We start from the raw sequence: 22,037 nt of genomic DNA on the forward strand, positions 1-22,037 counted from the left end.
CCTCCCTATGCCTGATGTTCTCATTCTCTTGGAAAGATGTGAGAAGGAAACCGCTGGGACTATGAAGACAGTGCTGGGGAGGTTGTTCTGATTTGAAGATCAGCATTTCCTCTGGACAGCCAGGAAGTTGTACATCACTTCATTAAGACTTTGCTTTGTAGATTTCTATATTAGTAACAAATTAACATTCGGTAATAACACAGCACGCGACTTTCCCCAAACTGTAGTTCATGAGTTTAATATAATTGGTTGAGGGACCCATTTGAAACAGTCAGATTTACAGAGCTTTCAATTACAACCTTAATAGACTTGTCTGGTGTTCCATGAGAAACATTAACGGCTGGCAGTAGTTGGTTAGTGCTGATAAGGTGTGATTGGGGTTTAATGCATTTAGTGAAGGAACACCTGTATGGATGGTCAGAGCACAGAGATTTGTAACCATGCTGTGTAATGAAGAGAAGGAGAAAGCAAACAGAAAAGGAAATTAATTTCAAGCCATCAGGAAGTTTTGTGTTACTCATAGAGTGAAATGATTGAACAGGAATGCACTGAACAAAGGATTTGGTGGTGAATAGATGTTTTACCTGCTGAACTGATATGTAGACCTAAATCCTGATTGTTATGAAGCAGTTGCCCATATCGGCTATTTTAAGATCAGAGGCGTTTCACTGCAGTGGGATCCTGGCACTTTGCTCTATGCAGGTTCTGCTCGTTTCTTTGCTCTGTCATTTTACATTGAGTTCCTTTTGATCTGCGTGTAAATAAATCAGAGCCCTGAGGCCCCAGTGCAGAAAGGGACTGTTTCTTAAGCTGTTAATGTCGGTATCTGCTGTTTCTTTGTACTTTCCACTTGCCTGCATTGCTCCCCAGCACTGTGTGCTCTGCACACACGGTCTGTTGGGTACAATGTGACACCTGCTCCTTGTTCCCCATCCCCATGTTTGCCTTCAGTTCTGCAGCCTGTGTGAAGTGATGTTTTCTGGTGCTGGCAGCTGCCCTGTGAGAAGCGAGGGGAGAACTTAAACAATTTAAGTGTAATTCGATTGTATTCAACGTATTATTCAAGGGGACATTTACCAGGAGGTTCGCGGTCCCGTTTCCCGTGTCTGCAGCCACGATTCGTGCCGGGCTGCAGACGATCTGTAGCCCCTCTGTAACCGATCCGTACATGGAGCTCAGCTCCGCCCCGGTCCCGCCGCTGGTTTCCCTTCCTGGGTCACGGCCGCTCCCGCCGGTTTCGCTTCCGGCTCCTCGGGGCCGTTCGTTCTGGGGCCGTTCGTTCGTTCCTGGCGCCGCCGCCGAGGGGAGCGCGGGGCCCATGGAGGAGCCGCGGCTGTGAGCAGCCCCCGGGCCGGGCCGGGCCCGCAGCTGGAGCCGGGCGGCGGCCGGAGGAGATGGACAAACTGACCGTCATCTCAGGATGCCTCTTCCTGGCCGCCGACATCTTCGCCATCGCCAGCCTGGCCAACCCCGACTGGATCAACACCGGCGAGTCCGCGGGTGAGCCGTGGGGTGGGGGCGGCTGTCGGGGCGGAGGAGCTGCTGTCAGCTGGGGGGGCTGGGTCAGAACAGCGCTCTGCTGTTCAAACAAAAAGGACGAGACGCGTTTGGATGCTGTCGGTGGGAGCGGCTGGTCGCCTCCTGTTGCTGGGGGTCAGGGGGAGCGGGAGGAGCGGCCGGTCCTGGGGGTCTCTGGAGCTGGGTGCGGTACAGGGCAGAGCAAAGGGCTGCGGGCTGCTGCCCTGAGTGTGCACAGTGTGTGAGAACCAACTGCTGCCCTGCGTGGTGCTCAGCTGCCGTGACAGGACGGAACTGTGCCCAGTGCACTCGTTGTGCCCTTTACTCTGCTGAACAATGTAAGGCTCGGCACACAGGGGCTGATGGCAGCGCATCTCTGACCGTGCTGTCTTTATCCTCATGGTTTGGCTGCATTGTTTCTGTCGGTACATCCTGGAATTTGGCTGGTCCTGCTCGAGGAGAGGAACGGGTCGGTTCACCAAGCACAGCGCTCAGCTCAACCCATAGCGCGTCCCTCTCCTCCCTGTTTTGTTATCTCCCTGCCTGTGGCCCTGAGGAGCACTTGATTCTCTGCTCTTTCATCCCCCAGCAGTGTGCTGCAGTGAGGAGCCCTTCTGCAGGCACTGACCGTGACATAGAATAATCCTCATGATAAAGAAGTAGCTGTGTCTGTCTGAAGCCGTTCCCTGTGTCCATAGATCCTGCCCTGTGTGTCGGATGTTGGCTCCTCTCTGCCTGTCCAGCAGTGTGATAATAAAATCCAACTTGGAAAAATTGCTCATGGGGAACAAAGTGCAGACTGTCTATATCTGTTAAAGACTGGTTAATGTCTATTTGTAATATAAAAACAGCTCCTTGTTATAATGTGCCTAGAGATCGTGAATTCTCAGTTACTTGATGGGTTGGATGCCTGCCATCCCTGTCCTGTACAGTTTTTAGGGTTGCACACGGGTTTTCCCTGCAATTACACTGGCAAATGTGAAATCTGGATGGATTTTTCTGCAGCTCTTTTCAGACTGTGTTTTGACACAGCAGGGCTTTACTTTATTACCATCTTTTGAAGCTAAACAAATTGTTGGCTTTCTGAAATCTCCAAGGAGAGGTGGCTGTCATTCCATGGCTTCCTTAATGGCTGTTGGGTTGATCTTTATCGATGTGGGATTTGAATTACTCTATCCTAAGACTTGTGGCTAGAAGCAATGTAAATGTGCGTTTCCAGTGCTTAGAGCTGCTGAAAGGAACCTTTTGCCCTAACTCAAAGGAAGTGCAAGGATGCCCGTTCATTCACTCAAGGGCTGCCTGTAGTAAGCACTGTGGTACTGAATGATGGTGGCTGTTTTCTGAGTGCCATTCAGTACCCAGAGCTGCTGTGGATGAGTACAGCACAGGAGGACACTGCTGTCAGGATGCTGCCCTGCCTGTATCCCAGCCCCAGCTGATGGTCGGGTGCAGGAACCTCTCAGCACATGGACTCGAGCCCTCCCAGCTTGGGTGCTCACAGCTACACAGCACGTCTTCTAAAGTGTCCTGATCTCAGCTGGTGAAAGGAACTGTTTCTTTGCGTAACCTCTTTGTCCTTTGGTTCACCTGCTGTGGGAATCATTCCAGGTGCTGCTTTACAGCTCAGCCTGGTATCAAGAAGGAAGGGGAGGGGTAGTGTTTCCCTGCTTGGCTGCTGCCCTCAGTCCAGACAGTGGCACGGAGCAGCCCGGCCCTCAGCTGCTTGGGCACCATGTAGAGCAGAGCCCTCAGGAGATGTGGGGACATGGCACAGCAGCTCCATCACGGCAGCTCCATCACAGCAGCTCCATCACTGCAGCTCCATCACTGCAGCTCCATCACAGCAGCTCCAACACAGCCCTCTGCAGCCATTGAGACTGGAAACCTGGGCTTGGGTTCCAGGAGGAGAATCTGTTCTGGGGTAAATGTGAAGCAATACATACATCATACTGCAGTGGTGCTGGTGATTTCCTGCTAAATAGGATATCAAAGCAAATTAGCTGCTTTCATGTTTTTCTTGGTTTTTGGTATTTCTTTTTTTTTTTTTTCCTGAAAAATGTAGATCGCTTTAAATGTTTTATTTAAAGGAGCTTATGTTCTCAGGAGAGCAGTGTGGGGGAAGGGCTGACACGTCTCCCAAGTCTTTCTGTTACAGACAGCTTCATAGTCACTTGAAAACTGTTGGCTGTAAGAATTCCTCTTAGCACTGGAACTATGAGGAAATGAGTGCCATGGAGAGCACTGAAGGTTTTCGATGCTTGTCAGACTGGGGGGGAAATGCACCTCCATGGAAATGGATCCAAGACTTTGTTTGGTGCTTTTCCTCTACATAGTTTTGCAAGAATCTATTCCTTATTTTGGTTTCAGGTATTTCATACATCTTTGAGCTTATCAAGGGAAGTTGAAAATTGAATAGATTTTTCTCTCCTGGAGCTCTCAATGAGGTTTAGTTGTATCTCTTGTTTAACAGTGGTAAATGCCCATCTGGGAACCTCAGTGTTCCTGTATTGACATCCTTTTGTTCTTAAACTGGTAATCTGTGTGAGAAATAAGGGCAGAGTTGGCTTTAACATAAATCACTGCCTATATTCCCACTCATCTCAGTAGTAATGAATTTTGTTCCCGTATCTGTACATTTCTGTGATGAACTTTAAAAGCTGATGGTGTCTTCCCTTTCTGTGTGGGGTGGTCCTTCATGGTGCTGATGTTTTATATGGGAGGAAGGGGGTTGCAGGTTATTCCCTCAGCCCTTTTGTGGACGAAAGACACAACTAGCACAAACAGTTGCAATGGGATGTGGTATGTGTTGGGGGGTTGGTGATTTGGAATGCTTTTCATTTGGGTCGAATAATTCAGCAGGAGATGGAATCAAATAATCCCTCCCTTCAGCCAGCTCTGTTATCAGCTTGTTTTGTGTGCCTTTAGTTATCCCTTCCTGTGGAGCACTAATGATTCCAATTTATAGTACAAAGCAGTGATTAAGTAAAACTGAATGTCAGAACTTAAGCTTGGTGGATTACATGAAAGCAAGTATTTATTGTACACTCTTATGTTGATACGTGCATCACAGTAAGATGTAGGGTAAGATCTTATGGCTGCTTTGTGTACACTCTGCAATGCAAGCTTGAGTGATATGAGTGCTTGCTGAAAGGTGCTCTGCAAAGCCATTGTGAGCATCCGATGTGTTTAGAATCAGGTATTTAGTTAGTGTGCTTCAGAACATGCTTTCCTTTGGCTGCCCCGAGTGGTGGGTGTCCAGAGGCAGTGCCCTGGTACACTGCTGAGCAGGGCAACGAGCCCCAAGGTTTTGATGCCACTAAGAACACCAACAGAAGAGCCACGCAAAGCACATAAGAACTAGTAAGGACTGGCAAAGAATGTTGAAACCCAAGTCCTGAATACTGTAATGAGAGCTGCCTGTAAGTGGTGTGTCCCTGCTGGGAGTCACCCCGACATCCTTAGGGTCTCTATCCATTCCCTTTGACTGTTAGATGTCTTCCAGGCAATGTCAGCATCTGACAAAGCAGGGGATGTGTGCTGTGTTGGTTCTGTCACTGACCAGGCCTTAAGGCACAAGAAAAGCTGGCAGTAAGGCATTGTTGTAGTGAATTAACTTTGTGCTTGCTCAACTTTTAAACATATGGAACTATTTTATGTGTAGGAAGAATCTCATAAAAGAGTGCAGTGTCAGCCTGGTTACTTGAGCCTGCCAGAGCAGGGAGCAGAGAGCTGCCTGGTTTTGTCCAGAGGGGAACTGAGTTTTGCATTTGCTTTTACCATACAACTGAATCCTGCTTCTGTTCGGCAAATGTCTTTTTTTCTCTTGTGTGGATGTATACAACTTTCCTCAAGGAGCACGTTGTTGTAAATCTGCCTTACAAACGGCACTAATTGTCATAAAGATGCATTGTTGAGGCTTTGGGAACTGTCTGTGCTTTGCTAATAATAGTAATGGTTTGTTTAAATCAACTTAGAGCTGCTTTCAGGCATGCTTACTATGTTCATTGATGTGATACGACAGCGGGATTAATGGAAGTGTCACTTAAAATATGAATCTTAGAAGTAAGGCTGCAATGGAACGTACTGCAAATCAGGGACGTAGAACTCTGAAACCTGAGAAATGAGATCATGTTAATGACTGAGGCTTATTAAAAACAGTTGTTTTGCTTAGCTTCCAGGCAGCACTCAGATGCAAGCAGCATTATGTGAACTCGGTTTGTACTTTTGCCAAAGCAAAGATCAGTAGGTCAAACTTTTAAGCCTGACCTACTTTTTTTCATAGGTATTTCACAAACTCGGCTGCTTCCTACATGCGTTTTTATCAGTCTTGAAGCAACATACAGAGAACTAACTTTCTGCTTGATTTCTTACTTAAGCATTGTCTTGTTTGTATGGCTTTTTTAATTTATCAATAGAATTGATAGCAAAAGTTTGGGCTCTCTTGGGTACCATAGGACACACAGGGTGGTTGTGCTGGTTTGTCTGCAGGGTGAACTGACCACATAGAAGACACTGCACTGAAACACCAGTTAGGGTTCCAAAGGTCCATAGATCATGTAGTAGTATCCAGAGCATCTCTTTAAGCAAGACATGCTCAGTGCATTATGTCTGTGTCCTTGGGGTGAACTGACATGCTCCCTGCTGGAGATCGCAGCATCCTTCTAGGGAGCTGCTGCAGGAACAGAGCACACAGAGCAGCCAGAACAGCTGGCTGCCACCCAGAAGCATCACAGTAGGTGCAGTTCTGGGCCATAATTTACAAAGCACTTTGGGATCATTAAGGATGACGGTATTCCGGGGTGTAATGATTAACAATCCACTGTGATTTAAATGTTTTTCAGCTGAATAGAATTTACATTATATCTTGAACTTACCCAGGAGCAAATCTTTGCAGTGATATTGGGCACTCGCTAGTAGGGCTGAGCTTGTTATTCCCAATGATTTGATAATCAAATGGCCTCGTTTGTGGGCACAGAAGTCAAGGAGTTTACCTGGATAGTGCAGGGGGAAATGCTGCTGTGCTTGGCGGTGCCTGGAATGCTGTGCAGGGAGAGGTGTCACAACGGTGAAGAAGGGACTTCTTGGGTTGAATTCTGTTCTGAAACTAATCATGAGCTTTAATTAATGTGTTAACAATGTAGTTTTCCACTGTAGAAACTTGAACGGGAAGAAACATGTTTCAGTTTGTTTTTTAAACTTGCGTGTGGTTCAACTTCATACAACAAGATTGTGCAGGAGACATTTCTTTCAGTGGAATATGACTGGGTTGTTTGGTTGCAGAAGGCACCCTAAGCTTTTACTGCGTGAAGAATGTGGAATAAAAGGGTGACATGGATCTATATGGCCAGATCTGCTGCCATGTCTGGTTGTGTCGTGGGGAGCTGGATGCTCCTGAGGAGGTTGTGCAGCACTGCAGGCATTGGGTGCAGGGGCGGCTCTTCATGGCTCTGTCTGAAGCCAAGTGTAACTTCATTAAAAACAACAACAGCAACACAAGCCTGTTGGATGCTAAGCAGCGGAGCAGCAGGAGGTGTGTCATAGCTTCTGGCTTTCTACTGAATGCGTGGCATAAAACTGGTGAAACTGACTAGAAAAAACCAAACATTTAAATGTTGACACTGCCTTTGATCTTTATTTTTTTTTAGGCTCTGAATTTTGTCATTGTTTAGTCTTATTTTGACTGGGGGGAAATGGAAATAGCTACAGGTTTATTTTTGTTTATTTTTTAAAAATTTAAGCCTTACATTTCTTGCTTATCTGTTTTAAAGCACAGCGACTTCTCTCTGCCAGGCTCCTGCCACTTCAGCAACTAAAGCTTGTAGCGTTCCCTGATGGTACCATCCTGTCATGCAGACACTTACAGTGTAAGAAAAGCAACAGCCAGAAAGCTGCTGCTCACTATAGATCCTGTTTACCAACATTTAATTAAATGCTGTCTTGTAAAGTTGGAAAGAACACCTTCAGTGTGGGCAGATCTCTTTGACAGAGATACATGAGAACACACAGAGCCTTTGTTATGTCCCTGGGAGAGTTGTTCCTGTGTTTTGGTGTGAGGATAACTCAGTGTGTGGTGGTTCATCTCTTTAAAGCAGACAATATAAAGACTAAGCACTGAAGTCTCGTATGCTGAAGCTCAGTGGTAAACTTGCTACTTATTGGTCCAAATATCTGCAATTTAAACATCATAGCTCCTAAATCCTAAAGATTGTCATCTGCAGCAGTGTGCTTTTCTAGGACGTGTCAGTCATAAGGATCTTTCCCAGTACGCTGCCCCTGATTTATTTTTCTTTTTCTCTCTGGTGGTAGAAGGAGGCAGGAAGGGAGAACTCTGCTTTGTGGAGCGAGATTTGGTTTGAATTATGCATGGTTCTAGTACTGAATTGAAAGCTTCTGAGGCCATTCTACTCCACAGGCCGTTCAGAAACAAGACGGGCTTTTCTGCTCATATGTCTTGACCCTTTAAAAATTTTGAAATGAGAATTCTTTTGTTTAAAAGCCAGAAATAAGCTTTGGATTTCTAAACAGTGTCAAAAATGGTACCTAATAAATTGTCTGGACATTAGTTTGTTAAACACAGTTCAATTAGTGGGTTCATCGCAGCTGTTTGAAGCTCGCAAAGCTACATATTGATGCCAGAATTAGTGTTTTTCTATAGGAAAGTCACTTAGTTTTTGAAACAAAGGATCATCATTTACATTTCTAGTGCAAGAATAATGGTGCGTTTCAGACTTGGTTTGAGGGGAGAATAGTCTGAGGGAATAAATGGAGGAGAAGAGAAATAGCAGTTTATGTAACGTATCTTGCAGAACTGCTCTTAAAAATTGCACTCTAGATATAGTGGGGACTTTGCAAGTAAATCTAGTTCTTCTTTAAAAGTTATTTTTAAGCACTTTAAAAATATTTTTAGATGTGTGTTTTGAACCAGTAAATATCTACTGGGCATAAGAACTGATGGTGCTTCTGGTCACTTATCAAACAGGGCTGGTCTGCTTCAGAGTGAGGAGCTCCAGAGCTTTTCCAGGGTTACCATGGCTGTGAGGTGATGCAGGAGACAATGTGTGTCAGGATGTAAGATCTGGCATACAAAGGATGGGAATGATAATTCGTAATCCCTCTGTTTTGGACTCCTCTGTATTCTGTGCCTTTGCAGTTAATCCTTCTTTACTCTCTTAAGCCTTTCTTTAAATCATCCTCTAACGTTCATAAGTCTTATCTTAGTGAGTCAGAGCCTGGTTACCTCAGTCTAACTGAGCGACATACTGGAACATCTGCAGTAGAAGAATCGATCTGTCATGGCACATCCCAAGTGCTGTACTTGCATGGTAACCTCAGAGATGTTTTAGTGGTGTAACTGCAAAGTGGCACATATTCAAATCACTGCATTCACTTTAGACTACGAAGCTTCCACCTGGATCCAGGAGCGTGCTGCAGCTCTGCATAGACAGCTGCAGTCCATTCCTACTCTTAGATGGATCTGGACCTATTTCCATTCAAGTTTATTAACTGTACAGAACTTAGAAACTTTCCAAAAATAACGTCCTTTCCTCCTGTCCTTATCATCTCTGTGGCCCAGTAAGTTACAGGGAATGGCTTCACTGAGCTGCCCTTATTTTACATGTCATCCTCTGGCATGTGACTGTTACCTAACCAGCAGCTATGAATGTTTCAGTGTGCTCATATAACATGGCTCCATGTACCGTGCTCATTACTAAATCATCAAACTTACCAGTGTCCTTGTCACGCTGGCAGTGCATTGTGCTTTTACCACATTAATTGCTTCATGTACCACAGTGCGCCACACCAGCACCCCTCCTGTGCCCGCCTGGTCCTGCATGTCCCCACCATCAAACAGATGAGGGGTGAACATCTGTGTAGCTGCTGTCGAGCTGCTGCTTTCCAACCATGGCATCTCTGTGGTGCTGTTAATAATTCAGAAGTGATGGACTGTCAGGGCTGTGGCACTCTTTGTTTCTGGGCTATTATATTATGGCGCTATTGCCATGGAAATGGTTGTGGGATGGCACAGCAGCGTGCTGGCACGGGGCTGCTGGGGGCAGCAGCACATCTACCCCGGTGTGAAACACTGGGGCTCATCTTCCTTCTGTCTGGGGCCTTTTCCCTTTTTCTCTGAATACTTTTGTGAAACGTTGATTCATTTTATACCTGTTCTTCTTTTTGGGTCTGCCTTCAACAGATGTTACTATGGGAGCAAGCTGTGAGGTTTAAGTTGCTTCTGTCTCAGTTTTAGTGCGCAGGTGTGCTATCCTGTATTGTGAACAGTATCTTGGAATTCAGGAGCATATAATGAGGTTATTTCTCCTAGCTGCCTTTATGGAGCCTTTGGGAGAGCTTCAGGAATCTTCTTTTGCCCTCTTTCCTCCCAGGAGTCTACAGGTTCAACACTTTGAATGTGGAATGTATCTACTTCAAATCTGCAATTTGTGAAGCACACTTAAGAGTAAATACTGAGTATGTGTTAGCAAAAGGTTAATGATAAAGTTCAGTGTTGGTCCTCCAAAGTAACTTACGCTGCTATTCATTTGCTGATGCTTCAAAAATCCAATTAAAAACCAAGAGTAGAACAACGCATTTGCGCAATGGGTGTGATATTTAGGAAACCATAATCTAAATAGTTTCTTTCAACTGTCCTTGTGTCTTTGGAGGGAGTGCTGTGGAACGGTGGCTGAGCTCTGTGTAACCCTGGTGCACAGCCGTGGTTCAGCTGCTTCGTACGCAGGGTAGGAAATGCCAATTTTGTAGTTTAATAATTGTGGGTTTTGTAACTGACTCATTTTTAAGGACTTCAACTTCGAAGTAAAAATTAATCTCCAAATCTTTCAGCTGATGAATACGTCATTAAAATGATACATTTGAATAGGACCGAAAGTTTGTAGTCTAGAGGTTTCAGGATCACTTCAAAAGAATTGAACCAGGAATAGTTTTGTCCTTCCCATCCTCTGGGAGCGTACCACCAGCACTAACACCGATGTAACATGCTATTCCCTTGGGAGCCCTGCTCGCTTTTTTGACTGTTAGTTTGCTTTGTTCTGGAAGAGTTGCCTCTTCATTTGAAACAGATCAACTACAGACAGTTTTTGCTTACCGAAATTTGTGGACTCTAACACTTTCCACTGTTGACTCTGACTTCTAATTTAGATAAAGGACAATTGTGATTATTTAAGGACAGAGCTCAGAAGAAGAGACGCATTTGAGAAATATAGGACTTAAGAAGAGACACTGGAAGAAATGGATTTTGACCTTAAATATTAATATTGAGGTAAAAATTTCAAGATAAAGAGAATTTTGCTATTAAAGTCCTCTAAAAGCTGCTTTATGCATGAGTCTCAAAAGTACTGAAATAGATTTTAAATCAGAATGATTTGGATCTGTTTGAAAATACGTTTTGTGTCGCAGGATTCTGTGTGTTGGGATATATCCTAACCCTCTAGTTGTGTTCCATTTTGCAACTTCAAGAGTCAAATACATCTCATGTTATTGTTGCTCTCTGGGTAGAATGTGTCAGTACAGTATGGTTCCTTTACCAGCCTTGGGCTATTCTTAGGATCTTTTCAACCAGTAGCATAGCTATCCGGGTTGTTGAGTGTAGTACCCCATGTTAGTCATCAAAGTAATTGTCCTAAATGTCTCGGGTAGAGGGACTCTTACACAGTTACTGTCAAGAAGGATGGCTGTGGTTTTTTTGTTTTGTTTTTTTTCCTTTGAAAAATATTCTTAAAACCTTATTGCGAACTAAACACAGATCCCCCTGTGAGAGCTGGAGGTTCAAAGCTGTCTCTATTAGATAAGGGGAAAAGGCATTAGATAATTAAGGACACTTTAGGGGGCTGCATCCTGTTTGGTTACATTATGGAAGTATTTTACCTGGCACAGATGAGGGAGTGGTGCTGTCTACAGCTCCGCCACCACTTCAGCTGGCAGCGGCAGGATTCACAGCAGTGCTTTATTGCTTTGATTAGAGCTCGACTGCCACGCAAGAACAGGATGCAGCCGTAGCTATCTCACTGCAATTCATGCAAGTGTTTGATGAACGAACATGAAGATAGATGTTTTAAACATGTCCCTTCTATCCTCTGTCTCTGACAGGCTTATTAAGGCTCATCAAAGAAAGAATTCCTTATTTTGGAACAAACCTGAGATGCAGTTTGCAATTGAGCGCCCCTCAGAGAGGATTTTGAAAGTTTACATGCCTCTCTGCTGTGTATTTTCAGGTGCTCTCACAGTTGGCCTTGTGCGACAGTGTCAAACCATCCATGGACGTGACAGGACCTGTATTCCTCCACGGCTGCCTCCCGAGTGGGTCACTACGTTATTTTTCATCATAATGGGAATCATTTCACTAACTGTCACATGTGGTTTGCTGGTGGCTTCCCACTGGCGAAGAGAAGCTACTAAATATGCCCGCTGGATAGCTTTCACTGGAAGTAAGTGACCTCAACTGCACAGTTGACCTGTACACAGGATAAACTGGTGGAGTTTGAAATAACACATAGCGTTGTCAGGGAACAGTTCTTAGGGCTCCTTCTTTACAAAATACTCTTTCTCTTCAAATACTGCATCTGAGAGAAGAAGGAAATTGTTCAGAAACTGAGGGATTGATATCTTAAGTGGCTGGTAACGGAGAGGGATTGATAGCCTGGGAGCCCAAGGTGAGGGAAAGGAGGGCCTTGTGTGGGCTGCCCCCTTTGCCTTCCTTGAGGAGTGACATTTGCTGACCTGTGAAAATGAGCAGAGATAGGATGAGGTCAGTGCTGGATCGTTCTTCCTTCCCCACACCCCCGTATCCAGAACTTCTGGCCAAATGGGATGACTGGGAGTTCCCCCATGCAGGGGAAGCAGTTGGTGCATCTGAGACTTACTGCAGTCTGAAGCCCATCCCTACTTCAGGTGTCGCTGTTGAATACTTCATTCAGTGCTGATGCTGGGTCAGTCCTGCTTGCTGCTCACAATGGATGTTTTATTCACAGTATCTGCATCCTAATTGGTTATGGGGGGGACTGCCCACTGCAGAGCACCTGCTGTGCTTCACAGCACTGAGACTTGCTTCCCATAAGTGTCCTGCGGCAGTACTTTTGCAGAGGGAATAGCACTAATGTTTTTCTGCCTCCCTTCATTTTGTGCTGTGTGAACACCGGCATAATTCCTCACAGCAAAGACTGAGCCTCCTCCAGCAGCCCTGTGTTTGACACAGGGAAATGTATGCTGTGGCTACTTCAGTGCTAAAGAAAAACCCACAAGAAAAGGAATAACTCAAATTTCCTTTTCCTTGATGTGTGTTTCAGGCTGATGCCAGCTGTAAGATGGTGCTTTAGTGGTGGTGATGACAGCATGAAAAAACTGGAAAGCTGACTCCTTTTAAGTTTACATATGATAACAGTGTACACACTAACTAGAAAATGCAAGTTCGTGGTTTATACAAACATAAGTAAGGCTTAATGGAAGTTAATGACATCTAATATAAATGAATTTAAGGTTGTTTGGGGAGGGGAATAATGTGTTAACCCCCCCCCCCCAAAAAAAAACCCAACCCAGCAAACAAAAACAAAAAAAAAGCCGTGAGCTTCAGCAGATGCACTTTGCTGAGGCACTTGTACAATCAAAGAGACTAAGGAGCTGTTGAAGTAGTGTCCGTTGCGGTTGGCTTTTATTCATTTTCCAACTAATGGCTAAAATAGACAGACATTTTGTTGGGTGTTCCATGCAAGCTTTTCTAGTTGCTGTTGTCTATTAAGTATTTCAAGTATATCTAATATACACTGGGACAGGTTAAATTCAGAATGCTATATATGATTAAGATGCTTGCAGTGAGCAGATCTCAAAGCTGTTTAGTTCTCAACCAAGTATTTGGTTGGTTGTAGGTTGCTGGCGTTTGAGTACTACATAATATTTATTTTTTGAGGGTTTTCCCCCCACAATTCACAGCTTGCATTTTGATTTTTACATGTTTCAATTCCTTAAAATATTTCCAATGATGAAATCCTTGCATCTTTAATTTTCTACAACTTCGATGCTTATTTCAGATAAAAATTCTGATACCATAAAGCTCGTTTGTTTGTTTGTTTTCCCCTGTGGATTCCTTTGGGCTTTGCAATAAGGTCATTATTGGAAGCCTTAACTTTAGAAGGATGCTGCTTTGTTTCAGCACTTTTGTTACGGGATGTTTAATAATGAAGCACATTAATTTGTTCTCTTGCAACTCAGAATTATTTATAGTTCTATTAAGACACATTTGCTGTGTTGCTGAAATTTACCATCTTTGATATTTATCTCCAATTCGTGCCACTCTATTAACAGTGATGGTGGGGAATTTTATTTCTTAACTCACTTAAGAAAAGTCATTTTGGGAAAAGAATGGAATGGAAGGCAGAGTTCTTTATTTTTCGGGAAGTCAATATAAGCAAATTCTGTGGTTCATTGTATGGCAACACAGATGAGTATTCTATCTGTAGATTGGTATCAGGATGCATATAAGCGTGTGGCATCAACTACGACGACTGCCACAAACCTTCCTGTGAAGTGGCAGAATGCTGTATTATGAAAACATGGGTAACTCGTTAGAGCAGAGTAGGGAAAACTTCATAATTGTATTACATTTCTTCTGCAGGTGATTTCAAGACTGAACAGCCCAGTACAGGCGACTAGCAGACACTCTCCTCGCAGAACTTTCAGAACATGACATAGGATGTGCTGTCCTAAGGGGCAGTGAAGTCTGCTGGGATTGCTAAAGGCATCTCTGGGACTGGCAGCTCTGTTCTCTTCAAATGCAAGGGGGGTCTAGATGAAATCATCTAACCGCAAAGGAATGGTCTTGCTCAGCCCTTTCCTTGCAACTCTGCCAGCAGCAAGGAGAGCCAGGCAAGAGGTCACTCTTGCCCCATTTGTGCTGGAATTTGACCCCAATGGGTTAAGTCAGTTTGTTGCAGATCCCCTCTAGCTACCCTTCTGTCCGAGGTGGTGAAATGCAGTCCAGAGAAGTTATGAGAAAGTCTCATTCTTATCCATAGGTGACTATCTGAAATACCTCTGTTTTTGAGGAGGAAGAAGAAGACCTCCCTTGCAGAAGAGAAAGGTCTTGGAAGAGCAGCTCCATGTAGCTGGTTTAACAATATTATCTAGGGAAAAAGAACTTCCTGATTCTTTTGTCTTGATTTTTATGATAATCACGTGACAGACTCAGGAACTATTTGATGTTTTCCTCAGTTGATAGAATTCTGTAGAGTAAATTGGTGCAAACATCTTCAGCACTTCATTCCTTTGCTCACTTTGCAGAGCACAGTATGGTAATTCAGGGAAGAAGAGTCCAGGTCATAAACTAGTGCTGATTGCTTGGCATGCCTATACCAACACCTTCAAAGAGAAGCAAAGGTAGGATAGAGTTTTTCTGCTACAACTAAAAGATTAAGATAGTATTAGATTGAATTTAGATATTGTTTTGAATTGTGATGATTTAATGTTCAGGCTGTTGGTTTCAGCTTCTGTTGCAGTCTCATTTTCACTTAAATATTTTACTCAGGTTATGTTTGTAGATGGGATCTATACATCCCTGAATGAGTCTTTGCACGTATCCCTCTGTCCTCAGCAGGTTTTGTTGGCACTACTGATGACAGCAGAGAAAGCTGCTTGCTTTTCATTTTGTTTCTAGCAAAGGTCACAAAGGAATAACTCTCCTAAAGCACAAATCAGAACTTTTCCACACAGCAATGAAACCATTCTCCTTGATTTCTTAATTATATTGAGATTTAAACTAACTGCATTATGTACTTTTTTTGTTAGTGGTTAAGTGCTGGTGCTTGTAATAATGCCATCTTGGATGATGCTTTTACACAGAGCGCTTTCTAAATACGAGTTATTGCTGAGTGGTCTTCTCTGTCTTGTTTAGCTAACGGGTGCACAAAGACAACTTCACTATCATATATGCTCTTTTTAGTTTACACTTCTGAAGGGACATACTTGCGTGTATTTACTAGCATTGTATTTGCATCTTTCATCACTCACTGATTGTTTTACTACATAGAAACTTGTCTTTTTGGCTTCCCTGTAAACTAGCTTTGAAGGTAGGAGGGAGATTTCAGTCTTTCAGGCCATGCTGCATGAATGACAAAAGTTTTTCTAATGGCAAATGCGGGAGGTTTCATATTCTTCTTGTAGGGTTATTCAAGACTCGCGGCATCCTGAACTGATGTGATAGGTATTGTGACCCTGGGCATAGATGTTGTCAAAACTATCCTTGCTCTTTGAGCCCTATTAATTGTAGTGTCAAATTCACACGCTGTAATGAAGTATGGATTCCATCTTGGCGTTCATTTCCATGCTGTCCAGGTCTTTGCATCTTCAGTAAAAGAGGCACTGTAAACTTGTAGCTGTGCCTCACCTGTTGATGGCAGCCAAAAAATCTATCAGCTCTTCATGGTGTTGTTTACATGTTGCTCAAGCTGGTTCTCTGTTGCCATCCCAACTCTGTACTGTTTTGTCACTGATTATGCCCCATGATATGGTGGTGTAGATTGGTAGCAGGCAAGTAACCTGTTTTGGTACTGTTCTATGCATCTCTGAACCATACTTCATTTTTTTAATATACTTTATCCTGGATCCATAGAAGTTATTGCCACTGAATGCTCAAATCAGTTTTGAGCTTAAGAGTTAAAGAAACTAGACCTCTTTTGACAGCCACTGCAAGTAGCCTAAAAATGACTGTATTCCAATGCAGTGCCACCAGCTGCTCTCAGACCAACAGTACTGCTGAGTTTGTGTATGAACAACGTGCCTCAAGGAGCAATTGCTTAGTAAAGAGAGATAAAGATCTATTCTTCATCAGAACTTTTCCAGTCATGTAGTTCTTGGATGTGATAAGGGAGACTTAAGCTTAAAAGTGGTTTCAGCATCCTCCAGCTATTTCCAACATGCTTCCTGCTGTTAAAATGTAACAGCAATTCTGTAAATTACTGGAATGTTCTTCAGGGTCAGACTGGAAGTAGTAAAAAGTGTTGAGTTATGATAATGTCAGCCATCCTCAGAGCATTGTTTGAACTTTTACTGATTACGTGTTGCATTTCTAAGTGCTCATTATCAAACACAGCTTCCTGGACCACTCCAATGGAGAGCTCTTCTGTGCTTAAACTGATCTGCTCAAGAAACACATACACCTGAGCTTTCTCTCCTGAGCTGGACTGCTTGCTGGTTAAGATACAATTTAAAAAGGGGAAATATTCTCTAAGCGTCTGATTGTGCAGTATGGGATTGTGTGGATCCATAGCCATATATTTGAAAGCTTTAAGATGAAATAATGTTTAATACTTGATTTCTGGTTCTTTGGTGTTGTTTTATAGCCTAATGTGGTAGCACTGAGCAAGAAGAATTCAGTAACTGCAGCTGCTGGATTCGTTTGTGCGATTCTTTATCCTTCATCAGCTGATGAAGTTTAATTAAAAGCAAGGCACCAGCTCCCTCTAGTGGAACGGTTGTTGTATTTAGTTATTTTGATTTTTATTTATTTATTCCCAACTAAGTATTTTAGTATTAGCAGTGGGGTTGATTCTCATGTTAGCAGCATTTGACTCAAATTGTGTGTGAGCTGTTTCATGCATTTAGGAATGCAAAAAACAGCTGATGGTCGGAAATGCATCGTGTGATCAAACCATCCTGTTTTATTTGTGCAAAACCTGCACAGACATTTCCTGAATTCAGCTTCTTCTTGTTCACAACTGGTCTCTGCCACAGGACATGATTGCTGTTCCATGAAGCTGAGACCTGTACTACATGAACACAATGTTTTGAGCATTAAGGCATAAAATATGTGATAAGCATTTCATCTTGTATAAACATGGAGTTCATTTAACACAAAAAAAACCAAACAAACAGCTGTTAGTATTGTCATGTAATGCTGTGGCTGGAAAAACCAGAGCATGAGCCAGTAGAAGAGTAGTGAAATTACATTCCAAAATTGACGCCTCTCTACCCCATCATATCCTCAGCTGGAAAGAGTAGAGACTGCCTTTAATGTCCTGATAAGAACAGGCGAGCTGCTCAATTTGCTTAAGGTGCCTTTGGAAATAAAAGCATCTGGAGCATTTCTGACTTGCACAGGAGCCAGCAGTTAAGGTGCTGGCTGTTACTATTGCCAGCGTTAGAGATTGCTTGGGTTGGGTTGGTTTTGTATTGTTTTTTGCTGTTGCTTAAGTACAGTACCTATATTACTTAGTAAGAAAAAGCAGGAATCTGTGAATTTAGGAAATGGATTTATTTTATTGAAAGAAATCATAATAACAATCTCTGTTTGCAATGTTTAGCAAACCTTCCACAGGGTAAGAATGTTTGTGAAAAAGGGGAGAGGGTGACTACAATTGTAGAAGACACCTCTGAAAATAAGAAGGGAAATCTCAGTGTTTAGCTTGGCGTGGGGGGTAATGACAGTCTGAAATAACTGGAGAAGTGAATGACTACATTCATGGATAGTGATAGAAGTATATCTTCCAAACTTATGTAAAAACAGATTGTGATCCAATGAGCAGAGCTGAAATTACTATCAAAATGGTGATCTCTTAGTATTTGTGGGATCTTCTAAAAGCAAGATAGATTCTTGTCGATCACTTAAAGCTGGTTAGAGATGGGGATATCTCAGCTTTTCAGTTTGCTCAAAATGCTTTGCTTTTCTGTACTGCTCCATCAACTGGTAAATATTTTGATTCTAACACTGTTTTTTTCTTTTCTTTGCAGTGATTCTATTCTGTATGGCAGCCCTAATATTTCCAATAGGATTTTACATCAATGAAGTCGGAGGTCAACCATATAAATTACCCAATAACACAGTGGTTGGGTCTTCGTATGTACTGTTTGTCTTATCCATTTTCTTTACAATAGTCGGACTTCTATTTGCTGGCAAAGTTTGTTTACCTGGCTGATGAATGTTGAACTGCGGGACTTTGTTTTGGAAAAGAACAAGACATCAGAATTGCATTCTCAGGAGGATGCCTCGATGTGACTATCAGACACTTACTGAAAAGAGGAATGCTTTGACTTTTTCTCACTATGCACTTTGGATTAAAAAAATGGAGAGCCTTTCCCATTACCAAATACAGACAACGTTGACTAATCTCCTGAGCATATTTAATGCAGTCAGGTCTGCACTGTGATAGGAACTAGTGAAGAATGCTTTACACTGAGAAGCATAATGCCCCGTGTTACTGTATTGTTCTAGTTTTTAATGTCTAATGGTTTGGAAGTCAAAGTATTTATGAACTTTGTGGTAGACCAGAGGGTTGCAGAGGAATGCAAGCGAGGCTGGCCTCGCTGTATAGGAGATTAGTATTTTACATCCTCTGTCTCACGAGCAAAGCCTTTGGCACCGGTATGGATCAGTCTTTCGTTGCTGCACCAAGAAGCCAATAGAGCAAACTTTCTCTAAAATGTATGTACCATCATGAAGACATACATCCCCTCCTCCCCCATAAGCTGTAGAAAAACACTAAAGAACATTTTAGAGGGGGATTTCTTCCTTATATTTATATAAATATATATATATATGATTATATATATATTTTGCTGATGCAGTATACAGTGTGTGTGTGTATGTGTGCGTGTGTATATACACATATGTATATATTTGTATATACACACAAATGGTTCCTGGAAAAGAACTCAGAACGCTTTGCTAGCAAAACACTGTGGTGTGCAAAACTAGAACTCAATAGAAAAAGAAAAAGCCATTTCTCTGAAGGCCACATAGCTGAGAGTCTTCAGTTTACCTCATTCTTTGTAGCAGCCCTTGATTTTAACAGTTTTTGTATTAGGTACAAACGATCCCATGCCTTTTTAGGTGCAATTTTAAGTTAAGCTGAAATTCTTTTTATGGTAATTTATTTGTATATGAGGGTGGAAGGTGAGATCATGTCATACCTTAAAGTTAAAACCCTAATTTTGGGAAACTGACACTATTTAAATTATTAGCAACTGTTGTACAGAACGTCTCTTTTTCTACTGCGTTGTTATATTAACACTCATTTGTGTTCAAACGTAGCTGTTTACCACAGATGAGCATTTCTCTAGCACAGGTAAAATGTAACATTTAAAGTAATGCAAGCACTGTTTCACTGCAGAGGTGGATGGACTTATTCACCTCCACAAAAAACCCAATAGCAATATCATTGTATAAACAGTACACGCCTCATTTACTGAAGTGAATCTACATGCAGATTTAAGGGCCAACCACATTTAGAGTAAATATTCCTCACAAAAAAGCAGTTTTACTTTTCAACACAGAAATAAGTCTTTGGCTCCATAGGTGTCATAATTTACCACTCGATCTGCCTAGAGGAAAGTAGCATTTTTGTTAGTGTCCCAGGAAGGCTGCCTGCATTCTCAGTATCTGTTCTCCAGTTAATCTGTGATTTACCAGTATAATCACTTATCAGATAACCTGAAGTTATCTGATTCTGCCGAGTTAAACAGTTCATATTTTGATGTTCTGGAACAAACTTGTCATTGTAACAGCCTCAGTGACTTCTTTTTCCCTTACAGGTAGAAGTGTTCACATAACACTAAATTTTTCTTAAGTACTCTAACCTGTAAATATGGCCAGGCCCCAGCCATTTGTAAATGATGGCTGAAACATGATTTGGTTCTGAACTTAAGTCTTTCAGTATGAATGTTCTAATTTTTTCCAGTGCTGCTAACAGGAAGATGCATTAATGAAAGATAAAATGTCAGGTTCAGCTGCTGGGTATGTCTAAACTTTCAGCATTACTGTGGGTTTAGCCAAAGCTGAAGTATTTGCTTGAACTTAAATTATGACAAAGAAAAGCTCTTCTGTTTTCAGAAATATCACTTTTGTAAATAGTTTTAGGTTCTTGTAACTGGAATGTAGAGGGTGGAAGAGTTTCTTGGCTACCAAGATGCCACCCCTCGCCTACTTATTTCAGGTATAGTAACATCACGTATATGGTGGATTTAGGCTTCAGTTAGTGGATCATCATATAACTGAAAAAACTGGCTGGAAATTGATCCGATCTACCAGTGCTGTTGCTATGAATTATTAAATAACAGATGTAACCAACCAGCTGTTTTATTCACAATTGGAGCATTTTGAGTCCAGAAATAGAATACAGCCATTTGCATTAAAAATAAAGTGACTCCATCAGTAAATGAAGAGACAGCTGTCAACAGTTGCTTTTAATAACGTCACTAAGTACTATATAGTACAGTATTAATTTATAGCAGAAAATCATATCTTGTAAACTGTATATAAAACACTGTTTTATGGTGCAATCATTTGTCAAACTTTTGTCTGTTACTTTTGTTTGAAAGATGTGTACATTATTCTTCAATACCTAAGAGCATCACTGTAAAATCTGCTGAATATTATTTATAGGTTCTATTTGCACAAGGTTTAAACTACAGAAAGTTCGTACTGAACATGCCTAAACATCTGTAGACTTCTTTCAGTTCAAGGAAAGTTCCCATACGAGTCTTCTCCAAAGGTAATCCCGTATTTATGTTGTGTTTACATAAACTTTTCTATTTCTGCCATTCGTTCTTTTTGAAGGACAGCACATTTTGTGCATTACTCGAAATTCTTCAGTCTTCTTCTTCCAAATTCTCCGGAGGGTTATTGCTATGGGCGCCTTGTTTATTCGGCTAACAAAGCGTGAGTGAGATCAGAAGCTTGAAATACCTTCAGAATGAGAACTGTTGGATATGTGTATGTAAATCTCATGGTTGAGACACGATCCCCTCAGAGCCATTAGTCCCAGGGGTGAGTAGAACGTGCTTCCTTGAGTGCACAGTCACATCCAGCGCTCACGGTGCTTTGCTGGTAGTACAACCCGGTGCAGCAGAGCTGGGGCAGGGCTGTGCTCCTGAGCCTGACCCTCTGGCCGCCATGCCAGCTGGGCCCTGCGTTATGCCTGTGTTTCAGAGCTGTTATTTAACCACTTCAGAACACGCGTGTAGATAATAAAATTGTCCTTTAAAAACTGTGTGAAGGATGAAAATAATGAAGGAAACGGTGTCCACCAGCGGCTCTGCGGCCCGGGCATCCCGTCGCTCCCTGCCCCAGGCCCGGCTGCCTGCATCCGTCTGCCTGCCTTTACTGAGGAGTGTTTTCTAAGTGCTTACAACATTTCTTTTTTTTTTTTTAATTTCTTTTTGTTGTTGTTGTTTTGTTTTTTAATTGATGATTTCTGAACAAATGTTAATACAAACTGTATAAAAAAAAAATGAACATAATTTTCTTCACACTTGTATTTTTGTTATTGAGCAAGTTTATCAAAATAAATTGTCTACTAAAACCTCCTTGCCGTGCCTGCACTGACTGACTGGGGGGTGCGCGCCTCACCGCCCTCCGGCGGCGGGAAGCGGCGCTGCTCCGTCTCCATCGGCAACGCCGTAACACGGCGGATAACACAGCGGGTAATAAAGCGGGTAACAGCGGGTAGGAGGCGACTCAAGCTGCCGGTGCTGAGTGGGGGTCCGGGGGTTCTGTCTGCGAAGTGGCGGCCCCCCAGGCT

The 22,037-nt window shown here is 42.6% G+C and overlaps 2 protein-coding genes across 8 annotated transcripts; one reads left to right on the top strand and one right to left on the bottom strand.

Moving 5' to 3' along the window:
- Positions 1-222: 222 nt before the first annotated feature.
- LOC146758701 (uncharacterized) lies at positions 223-1,320 on the bottom strand. Of its 4 annotated transcripts, none has more exons than XR_014933878.1 (3): positions 1,078-1,320; positions 585-997; positions 223-443 (listed from the first exon to the last, which is right to left on the bottom strand). XR_014933878.1 is itself a non-coding variant. In XM_085514172.1 (2 exons), exons 1-2 carry the CDS (start codon positions 1,318-1,320, stop codon positions 806-808), a joined length of 435 nt encoding a protein of 144 aa, XP_085370298.1. In that variant the 3' UTR covers positions 223-805. The 4 variants fall into 4 exon arrangements, 2 of the variants coding, with proteins under 2 accessions (XP_085370298.1, XP_085370297.1); XR_014933877.1 differs by having other exon boundaries at positions 585-1,018; XM_085514172.1 differs by having other exon boundaries at positions 223-997.
- Positions 1,321-1,366: 46 nt separating this feature from the next.
- MOSMO (modulator of smoothened) lies at positions 1,367-21,822 on the top strand. Of its 4 annotated transcripts, none has more exons than XR_001558398.3 (4): positions 1,370-1,500; positions 11,748-11,960; positions 14,141-14,901; positions 18,250-18,386. XR_001558398.3 is itself a non-coding variant. In XM_085514169.1 (4 exons), the coding sequence occupies exons 1-3, from the start codon at positions 1,395-1,397 to the stop codon at positions 14,850-14,852; spliced, it is 366 nt and encodes a 121-aa protein (XP_085370295.1). In that variant the 5' UTR covers positions 1,370-1,394; the 3' UTR covers positions 14,853-14,901; positions 18,250-21,822. The 4 variants fall into 4 exon arrangements, 3 of the variants coding, with proteins under 3 accessions (XP_085370296.1, XP_085370295.1, XP_015732583.1); XM_085514169.1 differs by having other exon boundaries at positions 14,806-14,901; positions 18,250-21,822; XM_015877097.3 differs by lacking the exon at positions 14,141-14,901 and having other exon boundaries at positions 18,250-21,822.
- Positions 21,823-22,037: the final 215 nt, after the last annotated feature.

Source organism: Coturnix japonica, chromosome 13, assembly GCF_054131305.1.
Source record: "Coturnix japonica strain WE chromosome 13, WE-NBRP24, whole genome shotgun sequence".
NCBI lineage: Eukaryota > Metazoa > Chordata > Aves > Galliformes > Phasianidae > Coturnix > Coturnix japonica.